The sequence below is a fragment of the Podarcis raffonei genome, chromosome 3, assembly GCF_027172205.1.
Source record: "Podarcis raffonei isolate rPodRaf1 chromosome 3, rPodRaf1.pri, whole genome shotgun sequence".
NCBI lineage: Eukaryota > Metazoa > Chordata > Lepidosauria > Squamata > Lacertidae > Podarcis > Podarcis raffonei.
In genome coordinates, this window is record NC_070604.1 from 88370924 (window position 1) to 88388029 (window position 17106).

General features: G+C 41.2%; 1 protein-coding gene across 4 annotated transcripts in view; it reads right to left on the bottom strand.

Moving 5' to 3' along the window:
- KIF6 (kinesin family member 6) overlaps positions 1-17106 on the bottom strand; it is a 157021-nt gene that overhangs the window by 86776 nt on the left and 53139 nt on the right. For all 4 annotated transcript variants that reach the window (XR_008329668.1, XR_008329667.1, XM_053382935.1 and 1 more), the window contains one exon: positions 12543-12695. Coding sequence is in view for 2 of the 4 variants with exons in the window: in XM_053382935.1 (XP_053238910.1) it covers positions 12543-12695 (153 nt within the window). In the remaining 2 variants the exon portion in view is untranslated. The remainder of the gene's footprint in view (positions 1-12542; positions 12696-17106) is intronic.

A 17106-nucleotide genomic window follows, 5' to 3' on the forward strand; every position in this document is an offset into this window, starting at 1 on the left:
TTTGATACTTTGCTGAATGGGGAACATGCCTGGAGCCTTATCAAAGGCTCCGGTCATTAATCATCGTTGGATGAGATTCTGAAGGCTCGACCGGAGTAGTAGCTCAGTCATAGTGGAGATTCCGACACTTTAATGCTCAGACTGGTAGGCAAGGTAAGATTCAAAGCCACAACATGTTTGGCCATGCCTGCCCTACTGGTACTGCCATGGTTTATATTGGTCTTCCTGAAGGAACACCTAGCATTTAATCTCTATATCAGTGACTAAGTTATAAAGAAATATAAAGAACTATTCCAAAGTGTCGTTTCATGGAAACAGGAGAAAGAAGGGGAGGAAATATTTTGCATAGGGGGTCAAAGCAGTCTTCAGGAAGCTACAACTCAAAATGAACCTCAAGGCTTAGAAGCTATCTGAAATGTTCTTTTGGGGATCATGTTGTCTAAGGGCTATGGTGTATGAAGCAGTGGTGTAACTCTTTAGCTGCTTTTTCTTCCAGCCTCAAATGCTTTCAATTCATTTCTTTAAAAGTTTCCTTTGACCAGCTTTAATTTGTTTTGATGAGGAGTCATCTTTTCCCTTGGAGGAACGAAATATGAAGTCTTTGGTGAACTGTCCAAGGTAAATGGATTCCAAATGCTATAGACAATTCTTTTTATGTCCTAGATTCACACTGTTGCAAACAACCCATCCTTAAACAGCTATGAAATGCTCTCACCCATGTATAATTATCATGATTCATTGTGCCTACGGAATCTGGCATAGGACTGATGAGCTTGAAGCAAAAGGTTAGCTTTCATCTGGTTACAACATTATATGAGCATCCCTTTGTAAGATAGCAACATTTGCAGAGAAATAAGAAAACACGTCTTCTAAAAGAAGTTGGGGTTGTTGTTTTTAAGAGTCCATAGTAATGTACAATATATATTCAGTGCAAATGCAACGAACTTGAGTTCACACATTCCTTTCACATTATCACAGGTTTCCAAACATTCTCCCAACACTGATGCTTGTGTTGGAGAGAATATGTAAGTTAAGAAAGGCTAGGAAAGTATCTCTGTTTCTATTATACAATATGCACCATGACTTCTGTTAGAAAATAATGCACTTCATGGCTACAAAAGCTAGCTGAAAATGTCTTCGTAATGATTCCCACAACCATATTTGGTATTGCAGAATCACTATGAGTTGACTTTTTATGCTCTTCTTGTGCAGGGAAAACAGTTGTGCGGTTGCTTCATCGTAGAATGAGTTTACACTTCAGCAAGTCCTAAAAAGGCTTCAAAAACTTGGCTTAACCACAATGTCATATCTGGCAATTTCTGTATCTTTGAATACTCCAAACCACTTCACTTTAGCAAAACTGTAGGGCACAGTCAATTCGAGGTAGCTTTGTCATGTTACAAATGGCCATGAGAACTGGCAAGTACAACATATCCAGAAAATTACTGATGTGCTATAATGGTGCAAACTGGCATTTTCATCATACAAGCTTGGAGAAAAGATGTTAAAATCAAGAAAGTATTTTGAAAAATGGACTGTGTTCATAATATATTAATGAAACAAGGAAATATTCTCCCACATGCATTATTAGGAACTCTGTAAAATTTATTTCTGGATGTATCTAACATTAGACACCTCGGAAAACCTTTTTGGTTTATAGCATTCATACAATATAAATTTTATTTCATTTGCAATTTATTTCATTCACTTTGAATGGCAATATGTTTTCATTTCAGATACACGTCAACACACACACACACACACATTTTCTGTTATTGTTATTATTTTAATGTTTGCATTCGTTTCTTAAATAATAAAAATATTAAGAAAGGGGGCATATTTTCCTGGAAATTTATGTCTAAAGCTGAGGTAGTGTGTCACTACATTAAAATGAACTCCTGCAATAAGACTGATGTTTTGTGGAGTGTTTGAAAATGACAGTATCCAATACTAACAACATCAATTTCCTCTAAAAATTCATTGGTGGATAGACATTTTATGAGGCTTTGTTTAAGGAGTGAATTTCACTCTGTAAATCACACAACATAGGAAAAAGCTCACCACACGAGCAGGAAGATTTCTTACTAATCTTTACCACAGGAAAAATATGCACTTAACATTATTTACACAGACAGGTTGGTCGAAATATAAAAGAAATGTTTTCTGAAATTCTATTAATCTTCCACAAACATTCATGGTATTTCATTAACCATGCCTGATTATTCGCCTTAGGTACAAATGCCTATTACAGAGAACACAAGACTATATGGGAATGACGCAACTAAAGCGGATTGTAGCAATTAATCTAGATTTAAAAGCAACATTTCAAATCCTCTAAGGCTTAAAATGGGAGCTTTAATCTAATTTAGAAATCTTAATGTTCCCAAGAAGCAATGACACTTAATGAGTTTGGAAATGCGATCTTGATTAAATTTCAATGACACTTCACTAATTTTCTTCATTACATTTATTTCAAGGAAAGAAAAGAAATTTTAAGTGTGCTGATGGAGAACAGCAAATAAAGATGGACTGCTATTTATATAAATGCTGTTTCAGTTTACCTTTTATAATTTGTTGTGCAATTCCAAACTGTTTCTTCAGAATTTACATCAGAAACTGACAGCTTAACACTATGATCCTTAACCACTGTGCTAAAATGTAAGTGTTGAGGGTAGTATGTCTCAATAATTTAGTGATGTGGTTCTCAAAACAAAAATATGTACAAAAAGTGTATATAAGGGAAAAGTGCATTATTTTAGGGAAATGGCACTATAAATTGCAAAGAAGTACATTATATGAGGGGGAAGTGATTCCAAAAACATTAGACATAACTGTGTAAATATATATATATATTAGATGACATAGTAAGTCATGAGAACTTTTTTTAAAACAAAACAAAACCACAGACTGATGTGGAAATTGGGAGAACTAAATTTAAGATTCAAAACATGAGAAACTGAGAGAAACTAAAATTGAGAAAAAGCTAGCTTGCACCCTCTTCTTATAGCACTTGCATCTCTAGAAGAAAAAGAAAACCCTGAGAGCCAGGGAACTCTAGAGAGTGGTGTAAGTTGTGACACAGGAATGGAGGGTCTGCACAGGGAGGACTACAACAGTGTAAGTTCAAGCTTTTCCTTGCACAAACAAGTGTCTTCTACTCAAGCTATTGTCCATGTCCATTGTTAATATATGCAAATCAGGTTCCCAAACAAAAGCTATTAAGGTATTACAGCTCTTAAAATGTATTGCAGATTTTCTGCGGACTTAGAATATTAAGTGGCTTGTATCTACAGCCCCTAAAGTTACAATATTTCAAGACTGAAGAACATTCCCCGCCCCACACAGATATACTAATTTTCAGACATTTAGACCCATGTCACATATTACCGTTTCCAAGGGATCGTTCTCATAATCATTCTCAAAAATTATTTAAGGGGCATTGGGGCAAAAAAATATGAGGCATTATGACTGTGCACCTTCCACTGTACACCCTAACATGTGGCCATTAACATCCATCTACATGTATCTGATATCTACCATATTTTTCTGTCTATAAGATGCCCCCATGTATAAGGCGCCCCCTATTTTGAGGGACTCAGATTTAAGATAATGGGGGGGAGACACTATCTGTGTATAAGACACCCCCTAATTTTTGACATTATTTCTTAGGAAAAGAACCTAGTCTTATACATGGAAAAAGACGATATGTTCCTCTTCACCTATTTGAGGGGACCAACGACAGAAAACACACATATATGTATATGGATGTACATATTTATGCCATGAGTCGTATGTGCAGTTTGCCTGATGGTTACAGTCTTGCTGATTGGCAAACACAACTCTGTAGCTCACTAATGTCTGAACTATCCCTAAGATAAAGATTTACATTAATGCTGGGAAAAAGCATGTGTGAATGACTGCTTTGGTGCCTAAGTTACTCTGCATCTGCAAGGAAGAAGTACTAAGTAAAGCTGCTCCCGAGACTCTTTTGGCAACCTGCTTGGACAAAGCATCCCCTTTGAAGACACCTTTACACATCTCTTCCTACAAGAAAAAAGCATACAAACTGCCATATTTTTTTGCTAGAAGTCCTAAAACCATGCTAATAAAATGTGGCAATTATATTCAAGCACCTGCATAGTTGTCTGATACTTTTAAGTCACCAATTTCTACTAAGATAAAAAGTTATGATACATTATGGAAACTACTAGTCATACTATCCTATTTCAACATGCAGCCTGCTGCGATAGATCCTACAGCTGTAAACAATTCTGCACCAGAATCTAGTTAATTAAATAAACCTGCTTAAACAGAATGGGATGTCTGCACAGAAAACCCCAACCCCGACATCCCTTTTCAGTATTTCCACATTCAAAGAAACATTTATATTCCCAACAGAAACCTTGGACATTCCACTTCTGGTTTTAAAATCTAGTCTGTAATGACAGTTAAGTTTTGCTTCCAGCTTCTTTTCCATCCTACCGCTTCTATTGTTTTATTGTTGTTTCCTAGTAGCAAGGAATTGCAGGGCTTTTAATAGCCCACTTCAAAACTCTGCTTTAACATTCTGTTCGTGAGGGCAATCTTAGTTAGGGAGGGTAATATTCACCAAGGAGAGGGGAGGAGAGACCATGATGGTACATGAAAACCATGATCAGAAGTTTGGGAATATTCTATCTGCAGTCAGCCTTAATGAGGGAAGCTTCTGCAAAACAGGAGATATGCACACACAACTCTATAAACTCCTTCCCAATAATTTTTAGTCTAAAGCACATCTATTAAAAACAAAGGAATGCTAAAATCTTCACACAAAAAAGGATTCCAAATGAAACATAAAAATTAACTAACCAACTTGCCTCAAAAAGACAAAGTCCTTCAATATAGCCTTAAAGTTCATTTCATGAAACAGCTCTAGAGTTTTACATTCAATCTTTGTTCATATCTGAGAATTCTAGACATTAATGGCATGTTTATTAAAACCTCAATTATTTTCTTCTGCAAAAGAAACAGTGTATCATAATGATTCTTTATCTGTGATATAAGACACTGCTGAGCAATTTATTTTCTTTATGTACTAATTATAATTAATAAGGTAAAGGTAAAGGGACCCCTGACCATTAGGTCCAGTCGCAGACGACTCTGGGGTTGCGGTGCTCATCTTGCTTTATTGATCGAGGGAGCCGGCGTACAGCTTCCGGGTCACGTGGCCAGCATGACTAAGCCGCCTCTGGCGAACCAGAGCAACGCACAGAAATTATAATTAGTAGGTTGTTTTAAAATAGCCTTTGGATGATTTTTTTTTAATTAACTGGGGATTTGCCCCTTTTACTATGCAGCAGAACTTTTAAATCAGCCAACACAAAAAAAGCTCTTAAATCAGTACAAACATCTAATAAAGATCTAGGACAAGCCCTCTCCCTCTCAGGATTATGGAGGAGATCATTTCAGGACATGATGCTCACTGTACAAGCAACACAGAACAAAGAGGAGGAACTACTTACTAATCAATGAAATCAGTAGTAATCTTTTTCTTTAGGCATGCCTATGCTATTAAGGTCCATAGGCTTTGTACTAGTTGTCTATCTCAACCTTGGGTCCCCAGATGTTGAAGGACTCCGACTCCCAACATCCCTAACCATTGGATAAGCCGGATAGGGATGCTGCAGGTTGTAGACAAATGTCTGGGGGCCCAAGGTTTAAGAATTCTGCTCTATGCAACCCATTTGTGAAGTTTCTGATAAATCATAAGTCTTTGTTCAGCTATGGAGTTCACTGGGTGTTGAACAAGTCGTTCTTTCTCTCTCACACAGTGTAACATTTCTCAAAATGAATCCACATCCTGCCCAAAACATATGGGTGAACGGTAAGAAAAATGTGGACAACAAGTAACCATTAGCCATGTCTTACGTAAGGAAACTTCTACAATGGAAACTTGGGAGACTCTGGCGGATTAAGTAAATCAACCTTTAACCACCTTGTACCTTCCAGATCTTTTGGACTACAACTGCAATCAGCCCCACCATTTGGAATCAAGGCTGGTTCCAGGTTTCTGTGGGTTCAGGGCAAGAGACTCCAGGTACGGCCCCCTATTCACATTCACAACAACAATAATAAAAATTTATTATTTATATCCCGCCCATCTGGCTGGGTTTCCCCAGCCACTGCGGGCGGCTCCCAGCGGAATAGTAAAAACAGTAACGCGCGCGCACACACACACACACACACACACACTGAACTTGCTAGTTCAATTTCAGGCTTGCTCATTCTTTCCCCAGAGCTGCCACTGTTGGGCAGCAATCCTTTTCCTCCTTGTTGCTGTGTCTAGGTGTGCTCTGAAGCAAGAGCCTAAGAGTAGGCAATGGCTTCCAACAAGAAAGCCAAGAAGCAGCAGTCTTTCTCTAGCTCAGCTAAGTCCTAGTCAGAGAATGTGGTCTCCATCAGGACCAGCAGATGCTGATTGTGTTTATTTGACATCATTGGAATTAATCCTATAAAAATGGTATAATAATGGATTGTTTTGAGAACTGTTGAAATGAACACCAGCTGCATATCTTTAACAACTTTTTTATTTTCACACTATTGGCATTTGTGTCTTTATTTGTGATATTGTGCCAATTAAAAATGTGTGATTTCTGATAAAAAGGAATCCACTCAAGTTAGATCATTAACCACACTGCCTTTCTTCATCCTTTACATTTCTGCCAGCTAAATTCTTGCTGTGTGGAGTTTTAAGTTGTGGCTTTCCTGCTACTATTGAGCTAATATCAAAATTTACCATGAGTTCAACTGCAGCAAATGCCACTAACATATTCTGCAAGAAGGAAGGATCAAATCCAGCTCATAAAGCATCATCCAGGTATCTGTTGCTGCTAAAAGGACATCTGGAGATTGAGAGAGAAAAAATCTCAGGCCACAAAACAAGAGAGCGCCCTTGTTCCCTAGTTCAGATTGTCTGTTCATAAAAAATAGTGACTATTACACACACACAACCATTAACAGAGAAGTGAAATTAAGAGAGTAAAACTATTTTTTTAAATAAAAAACCAAGGCAGATAATAACATTCAGTGGCCAAAGTCAACAGATGATGAAGTTAGGTGGTCTAGTGTTTTATGGATGTTGGAAAGGTTGCTATTGGCTGCTTTGTCCGACCTCCTCTGTGTATTTATTTCTGATCAAGATGTGTAGTCAGATCTTACTGAATGTGTTCTAAGATTTGAAGGTCATGTTTTTCCAGCCTTCTTGTTGGATTCCAGAATAACACATTCAACTCATCTGGATAAGGCTGTCTCCAGTGTTTTTAATTCTTTGTTCCAGGAGGTTTTTGCCATCAAATGGAGTCTGCGAGTTAATTCTACTTTTCCTGCTTCAGCCAGACTCTCTTTTTATAAGTCAATTGGAAATAGATAAGAAAGATAATGAAGAGAATTAACTAAGTGGGAAAGAGAACACTACAAATTAAATCTGCAACAGATCTCTCTTTTATTTGCCCAAGAAAGAATTGATTAGAACACAAAGGACTTCTCTTCATTCCAGTCAGACCAGTCAGCTTTCACTTGCTTGACAGGTATACATTATAAAGGCTTTTAAAATTTTCTATTTCTACAAGTTTATATTTGTAACGATCTGTGAGTTTCATATATGTTGCCAGAAGCTTGCTGGACAGACTAGACAGAAGATGGCAAGCATATGCTTTTATCTCTAAATAAAAATAAGATATTGAAGTTGTCCACTTTTTACAAAATTAAGTAATCCATCTTCCTATGCAGTTCAGCAGTCTCTGGGTTCTGCGTGTCCATCTACTGTTGACATTGGGTTTGCAAGACAAGACTGGACTGCTGATTCCTTTCCAAGTTCAATTCAAGGTGCTGATTATCAGCCCTAAATAGCTACTTGAAAACCCATCTCCTCCTCTGAGAATCTGTCAGTCCTTTAAGCTCAAGTGATGTGGTCCTCTTGCACATGCAACCGACTTCTGAGGTACAGTTGGTGGCAATACACGAGAGGGCTTTCTCTATGGAAGTGATAGGGAGCCTTTTTGCACTCTGGAGGCTGCATTGCATTGTGGGAAACCTTCTGGAGACTGCAAGCCAGAGGCAAAAGTGGACAGTGCAATGGATGTGACTCCTACCTTTGTACAGCAGGCTACATTCCAGCCATACAGGGATCAACACACACATCACCAGTCTCTATCCAGACAAGCAAGGTGACATGATCACAATTCAAGGACACATTGCAGTAGCAAAAGGACCCAGGGAGGTTTTGGGGCCTGGAGAGAGGGGAGGAGGCTTGGGGAGAAGGCAAAAAATTGGGAGAGTACTGAGGACTAGACAGGCTTGGAGGGCCCCATTTGGTCCATGGGTCTGAGCTGCCCCAAACCTGCTCTGTGGCTCTTGTTATGGGGAACACCCTGCTCTTGGAAGTTAAATCTAACTTGAAGACTTTCTTAAAAAAAAAAAAAAAGCCTTTGATTCAGTTGCTGTTTAATCTTATTGTTACCACAAAAATGTGTCCCATTTTAAAATATTTGTTTTAGTCTTCAATTGTGTTGAAGCTATTTTAACTATTATTGTCAATTTTATTTTTATGTTCATTTTCACACTTTGTTTACCACTTTGATTATCTCCTTTGACTGTAGTAGGTATAAAGAACAGTTATTAAATCTACTCTTTCCTAGGCCATTCCATCCAAACGATCATGAAGAACTCTTACAGAATTCTTACATGGCTCTAAGTTGCAGGTTCTTCACAATGGTTTATAACACTAATCTGAAAGCTGTAATTATGAAAAAGCACCTTCTGGCAATTAAATTTCACACTACCTACAGGAACAAATGAAAATATAGCATGCCACAAAATGAAAAAAAATGACATAGCAGTTTAATAACATATAGGAAATCTCTTCTTGATTATAAACTGGAATCATAAAGTAAGTGAAATGTGGAAAATATTTATATGGGGAAAAAAACCCTTGCTTTAATATCATACGTCTACTTGTGAGTTCTATACCACTGGCTCAGACTCAAGATACTCATTTTATCAAACCCAAGACATCCACTGATAATGGAACATGAGAGGATTCCAAGGCAGACTAGGCCTGACAAGCAAGATTTAACATAGCACTATAGAGTCGTTAGAACAGATATTAATTTTTTTCTTCAGATATTCAATTTTCAAATGTTACCAGAGCACTCCTGTACATGTTTATTCAAATGTAATTCCTACTACATGTAATGAGGTTCACTTCTTAGTATTTAGGAATTTTGCAGCTTTAGTCTCATGACCCTAATTCAAGTAGTATCAAAATGAACTTAAATTTGGTTCTTGCATTTTAAACTCAGTCTCGTTGTTGTTGTTGTTGTCAATAATAATAATAATAATAATAATAATAATAATAATAATTTATTTATTTATACCCTGCCCATCTGGCTGGGTTTTCACAGCCACTTTGGGCGGCTTCCAACAAAATATTAAAAATACAATAAAACATCAGACATTAAAAGCTTCCCTAAACAGGGCTGCCTTCAGATGTCTTCTAAAAGCCAGGTAGTTGTTTGTTTCCTCGACATCTGATGGGAGGGTGTTCCACAGGGTGGGTGCCACTACCGAGAAGGCCCTCTGTCTGGTTCCCTGTAACCTCACTTCTCACAAAAAGGGAATCACCAAAGGCCCTCGAAGCTGGACCTCAGTGTCCGGGCTGAACAATGGGGGTGGAGACACTCCTTCAAGTATACTGGGCCGTGGCCATTTATGGCTTTAAAGGTCAGCACCAACACTTTGAATTGTGCTTGTTTGAATTGTGTTGTTTGCAGAGAGGAGATTGCAGTAGCTTTTCTTTTCCCTGGTCATTTTGCTGCTGTGCTGAGCTAAGCTATGGTTTGGTTTCGCATGCTAACTGTGTCTGAGATAATCATTTAGCTCTCCCAGACAAACCATGAGCTCTAAGCCATAGAACAAACTCAAATCCAGATGACACCCATGACTTAGCTTAGTGCAGTGCAACAGCACATTGGCCAGGGAGGAGCAGCTACAATCTCCTCTCTGGGAACCCACATGCTTGCTCATTTGCATTAAGCCATGCTTTAATCTTTCATCAGAACTGGATCTTCCCAGTTTCCTGCAATGACAAGAGGTTGAATTAAATGACCTTTGGGACACCTTCCATTACACTAAATGAAAAAAGCACAATCCTCCCCGAAATATTCTGGGACCCACCTATGTGGGTTGCAACCCACACTTTCAGAAGGTTTAGCTTTATGTAGCATACTGACTTTATTTACGTATCTAAAGCATTGTTACCACACTCTTTAGCTATCTTGCATCTCCTACTGGTAAGGCTATGGGCGTTCTCTCCCACCCTCCCGTTGCCACTCAATATTAGTAGGCTCTTCCGTTCTGTTGCTCTACCTCTCAAACTGTCATTGCATATTAAATGTTAATCCTTTTTGAGATTACTTATTAACCACTTTTCCTAATGTTAGTAAAAAAAAAAAGTCAAGTTTCATCATTTAAATTGCCCCCTCTTCTCTTTTTCTTCTTCACAGTACATTTTTTTGTCATTCTGCTTAGAACTGACTACAACTTCTGAAATTGTAATGTCAAAGGTACGACTTTTCCATTTGTCTTAGGAGCCCTATGGACCCAACTCCGTTTATTTTTGATCAGCTATTTATTCCTCATCTAACACTTGATAGTGGTTTTATAAAACCTGAAGCGTTATTGATGGTGGGAAGTTGTTTGAATGAAAACTTCTATCTCAGATGCCTTTCAGCACTCATGGTTTGCTTTTTTTTTTTTTTTGGAATCTCAAATGGTTAAAAGGATGGAGTGAGTCATGTGGGGACTTCTAGAGCACTGAATAGTTCCAGGTGACTATTTAGAACACATGTTCAAACAACATAAACACACTGAGACCGCTGCTATTTTAAAAAGAACAATATGGTCTTCTTTTTCAGTATTGACATTTAGTATTCAAGCTTTCCTTCACTTCAATATAACAAAGGAAGGATTTAGTTCCTGCCCTCCTCCCCAAAATTTAACTGGCCTATCAGACTGCTTAAATGCCTGTTCCGTAAGAAAGATCTGTAGTGAACCATTCATATCATCAGATTTCATTTCACTTAACACAAAATTTGTTCAAAGAAATCATGACATTTAACTAAGAGAAAGGATGTTTTATACCTTTTTTAAATTAAATAGTATCTCTACCTTAACGATGTTCACATTTTTTCTACAGGGAATTAAATCTCTTACCTACCCCTGACATCATGTATGATTTCGGGTGTTAGGTGAGTGGGCACAGCTTCACCAAAATGGCCTTGCAGGCCAAATGAGGAGGCTACATTCGGCCAGCAGACTGACAACTCCCCACTCCTACCATCAGTAATGTAAGCCATATAATGAATAGCCTCCCTAAGTATAATTTGATTTATTAAATCTCACAGTAAGACTGACTGATTTCAGAATTTCTAAATCCATAAAACTGCAGAGTGGTGTACATAAATAGCATATGAAACATAATGCAGATAATCAAGCAGCACTAAAGCATAATAAACAAGAAATAAAAACTACAGAGATAAAAAAGACAAAGTTTTCAACAAATGACAAAAACATAACACTGGGGTTTGCTTCACTTCTAGGTGAAGGGAATTCCACAGAATGGATGCCACAATGTTAAAAGCATATGGTCAAATCTCTGCTTGATTCACCACAGGCACTTGTGGCATCATCAATGGATCTTCATCCAGAGATCCAAGTCAACAGGTTGGAATGTATAAGGAGAGCTAGCTTCCCAGATACCCCAGTCTTTATACACCAGGAGTGAAACCTTGAATCTAATTCAGCAACTAATTTACAGTCTGTGGGACAGAGGTGTCACATGTTGTCAACTGCTTGCCCCAGAGAGCAAACTGTGCAGTAGTGTTTTACACTAGCTGCGTGTTTCTGACAAAATTCAAAGGCAGCCCCAAGTAAATAACATTACAGCAATCAAGTCTAGAGGTTACCAATGCATGAACTACTGTTCCAAAGCTATCCCTGTTGGGGAATGGTTGTAGCTGGCTTACCGGCCAGAGCTGGTAAAAAGTACTCCTAGAAGCTGAGGACACTTAAGCTTCCAGTGACAAGCTGAGGACACTTAAGCTGGATCAATGAGTACCCACAAGCTACATACCTGTTCCTTCAGAGGGACTGCAACCCCATCCAGAACAGGCAACTGACCAATTTCCCAGACTCAGAAACCGCTCAAACACAGGGCATCTGCCTGTTTCAGTTTATTGGTTCTCCAGACTATTAATTAATCCAGGCACTGTTCCAGGACTTGATAGCCATTTCTTAATCACATTTTCCACCGAGTAAAAGCTACTTATGACACCTAATTGGCTGGACAAACAAACCTTTCTGCATATATGAAGTAGAAGCAAAAGAGTAGAGACATGATGCAGAAATACTACAGTCAGCCTTTATTATATTCTACACATAAGTACAGCACCTCAAGGGATGGCATATAGTAATTAAACACTGGAGAATAGTCTGAAGCCACTAACCTGTGTTCCTGTGAAGTAAACTGGATCTACTTTCCAAAGTGACAGAAAACATCTCACTTTCTGAGGTTGCGATCTCCTTGGGAGAAGCACTGAGTTGGAGAAGAGCATCTTGCGCTTTCTTTTTTTCCTTCTTTAACATATTTACTAAAATATCTAAAGTTCATTTTAAGGAAAATTTCTGAAGCAAATTTGAGACAACCATAAACACTCTTCTTAGAATAAGAGGTCTATTGATTATATATTAAAAGCAAAAAGCATTATTTATTTTATCTTTTACTTTTATTTATTTCAACATATACCCTGCTCACCTTTCAAAGTACACAGAGCTTTACATATGGTTCCCAGATGGAATCCCACCCAGGCAGCTTACAGAGCTACACCAGAATCATTCCTAAGTCCCCAACAGGCTAGCCATGTCCAGGGTATATATGCTAAACATATTCCAAGTTATATAGCATGCACAAAATATACCAATATGCATCATACAGAAGTTCAACTATTCAAGAGAAGTGTTAAGCCACTAACAAAGTGACTCATATATACCAAAAAGCACAGAAACTGCAAGCCAAAGCAGCAGGCATAATCTCTGCATCAAATAGCCAGCAAATAAATTCTATAAACTCACACAAATTGCGTTCAGATGTTATGTGAAAGCACAGTTTAGTGTGGCATGAATTAGCCTAGGCAAGCCTTGAGTTTGTGTACTTCTCTCTCCCTTCTCCCCCTCCTATAGAGAAGTTTTCACTTCTACATAACTGCAGTCTGAAGTGACAAACTGGTTAACATTAACTATGGTTGGTTTGACACAAACCACAGTTGAACAGTGTTGGGACCAGCTGCCTAGAACCCTGCAGACCGTCCAAACACAGATAGATAAAGGCTTTAACACACTTGCAAATCCTCACACATCCCACGCTTATACACAAAACACTTCTCCACCTTACTTGGCAGCCACAGCTTCCTTCTCAGGCTTCTGACAGTCATTGTTGTTGAAGGAAGAGGCTTAGATTGACCATGCACTGCAACATGACTTGTCCTTACTTAATAATAATAATAATAATAATTTTTATTTATATCCCGCCCTCCCCAGCCGAAGCTGGGCTCAGGGCGGCTAACAACAATCAAAATAATCCAACATTCTAAAAACATTCATTATAAAATTAATTAAAATCAAATTGATGGCAACCATTAAGCAAAATTCTGTGCAGATTGCCAGAGGAGGGGGTCAGGCTGCGCCCTGACCAAAGGCCTGGTGGAACAGCTCTGTCTTGCAGGCCCTGCAGAAAGATGTCAGGTCCCGCAGGGCCCTAGTCTCTTGTGACAGAGAGTTCCACCAGATTGGAGCCGCGGCCGAGAAAGCCCTGGCTCTAGTTGAGGCCAGCCTAACCTCTCTGTGGCCTGGGATCTTCAGGATGTTTTTATTTGCAGACCGTAAATTTCTCTGTGGGACATACCAGGAGAGGCGGTCCCGTAGGTATGAGGGTCCTAGGCCGTATAGGGCTTTAAAGGTTAAAACCAGCACCTTAAACCTGATCCTGTACTCCACCGGGAGCCAGTGCAGCTGGTATAGTACCGGATGAATATGATCTCGCAGCGAAGACCCCATAAGGAGTCTCGCCGCGGCATTCTGCACCCGCTGGAGTTTCTGGGTCAGTCTCAAGGGCAGCCCCACGTAGAGCGAGTTACAATAATCCAGTCTGGAGGTGACCGTCGCGTGGATCACAGTGGCTAGGTCAGGGTGAGAGAGATAAGGAGGCAACTGCTTAGCTTGGCGGAGATGAAAAAATGCCGCCTTTGTTATAGCTGTAATCTGCGCCTCCATAGAGAGGGAGGTATCAAAAATTACACCCAAACTCTTGACGGACGATGCTGGCACTAATTGCACCCCCGCAAGAGATGGGAGTTGCCCCCTCAATCCCATATCGCCCCGTCCCAGCCAGAGGACTTCTGTCTTCGAAGGATTTAACTTCAACCGGCTCCCACGTAACCATCCAGCCACAGCTTCCAGACATCTGGTCAGTGTGTCTGGGGCCAAGTCAGGATGGCCATCCATCAACAAATAGAGTTGGGTGTCATCGGCATACTGATGGCAACCCAGCCCAAAACTCCGGACAAGCTGGGCGAGGGGGCGCATAAAGATGTTAAAAAGCATCAGGGAGAGAATCGCACCCTGAGGCACTCCACACACCAAGGAGTGGCGCGATGACAATTCCCCCCCAAGCGCCACCCTCTGTCCCCGACCAGAGAGAAACGAGTGCAGCCATTGAAGGACTGTGCACTGGATCCCCACGTCGGCAAGGCGGTGGTCCAGGAGTTCGTGATCGACCATGTCGAAGGCTGCTGACAGGTCTAGAAGAATCAGCAGCCCCGACCCGCCTCGATCCAGCTGCCTGCGGAGATCATCTGTTAGGGCAACCAGAGCCGTCTCGGTCCCATGACCAGCGTGGAAGCCGGACTGGAATGGATCGAGAGCCGATGTTTCATCCAGAAACCTACCAAGCTGTTCAGCAACCGCTCTCTCAATCACATTACCCAGGAATGGAAGATTCGAAACCGGGTGGTAATTGGATAGATCCAAGGGATCTAATGATGTTTTCTTTAATAGCGGACGCACCACTGCCTCCTTCAGTTCCCCTGGGAATATCCCGGTGCCAAGGGACAAATTGATGATATCACCCAGGGGGGCCCGCACCTCGTCTGGACACGCTCTAATCAGCCAAGACGGGCACGGGTCAAGAGGACAGGTGGTGGGCTTTCCAGCTCGGAGGAGTCTGTCCACATCGGCTGGGGAATCCGGTCAAAGTGGTCCAATACTGGACCCGAGGACAGTCGAGGGGCCTCCAGTTCCTTTATTGTATCGAAATTGGCAGGGAGGGCATGGCGGAGCAACAGGACCTTCTCCACAAAAAAGCTCGCATATGCCTCACAGCTGTGTGTCAAATTATTATTTAAATTTGGCTGTCCTTCAAGGGACATTAAAGACCTAATTATACTAAATAATTGCGCTGGGCGAGAGCTAGCGGAGGCAATGGAGGCCGAGAAGTAGGACTTCTTAGCAGCCTTCACTGCCATCTTGTAGGTTTTCATAAAAACCCTATAAGATGTTCTTGAGGCTCCGTCACGGGCACCCCACCATACTCGCTCTAGCCGTCTGAGGTCCCACTTCATTTTCCGAAGCTCCTCGGTAAACCAGGGAGCCCGGTTTCTGCGGGGTCGTAGGGCGCCTAGGTGCAATCTCATCGATGGCTGCTAGGAGCTGGATATTCCAGCCCTCAACAAGCTCAGTCAATGAGTCGCCAGGGGGAGCAAGGTCCCACAAGGCCTGACGGAATCTATCAGGGTGCATCAGCCTCTGCGGGCGAGCCCAAATTGGCTCGCCACCTAAGCAGGGTGGGGGTGGAAAATCAATCCTGGCTTTCAGACCATGGCACCTTCATCGAAGGAGACATGATCACATCTATACCGACGCCAAGGATCAAATCCAGCATGTGGCCTGCTTGATGTGTGGGGCCCGAAACAAACTGGGAGAGCCCTAGTGTCGCCATGGAAGACACGAGGTCCAGAGCCTGTGAGGAGGGAGTGGCATCAGCATGGATGTTGAAGTCCCCCAATACCAATAGGTTAGGGAACTCCAAGGCCCAGCCGGACACCGCCTCCAGCAGGCCTGACAGGGTGGCTGCTGGTGCGCTAGGTGGCCGGTACACCAGCCAGACAGCCAAGCTCACCTCGGAGCCCCACACTAGGCCAACACATTCAATGCCGGGGATCGATGGCGATGGTAGAGCCCTGAAAGAACAATCTTCCCGGATTAATAATACCACCCCTCCCCCCCGGCCCACAGTCCGCGACTGGTGGAGGACGGAGAAACCAGGGGGCGCCATCTCTCGTAAGGTAACAGTTTCCCCTTCGCGCACCCAGGTCTCCGTCACACAAGCCAGGTCAACCCCCTGCGAGGTGAAGAAATCTCGTACGGTGGCGGTTTTGTTGCCTATAGACCTGGCATTGCACAACACCAGTGACGGAGGTGAGTAATCCTTGCTCACCCTACCTTCGTCCCTCGGGATGGGGCGCAGATTGGAAGGGGTACGAGCATATCCGTATCTCGATCCCCTTCGCCTATGATATCTGCCCCCACCGCCATACCTCCCTCGCCCCACTACGGTAGCAATCCCAAGCCTCAAACCAACCTCCATTTACAAAATAGAAAAACAAATCAAACCAAAAACAATTGTACCAAACAAAACAAATTCCCACCCCACTCAATATCCAACCCGAAACCAAAATAAAACGGAACAAAATAAAAATACATCAATAAAAACCACCGTTCACGGCGGTACAACGAAGTAAAAAGTAAAAACCCCTTTAAAACACTTTAAAATATATAAAAACATTTTTAACATTTGCTGCAGCAACACCAGTGTCCTTAAAACTGTAGCGATGGCGGGTGTGGGCCCCGCCCCCTAGGCCTGGTGGAGTGGGCCTACAGGAGGGAGACTTAAAATTGTTTGCTTAATAGGGGAACTTAACTTATTTACCATGGCTGATCTGAACTTTCAACCAACAG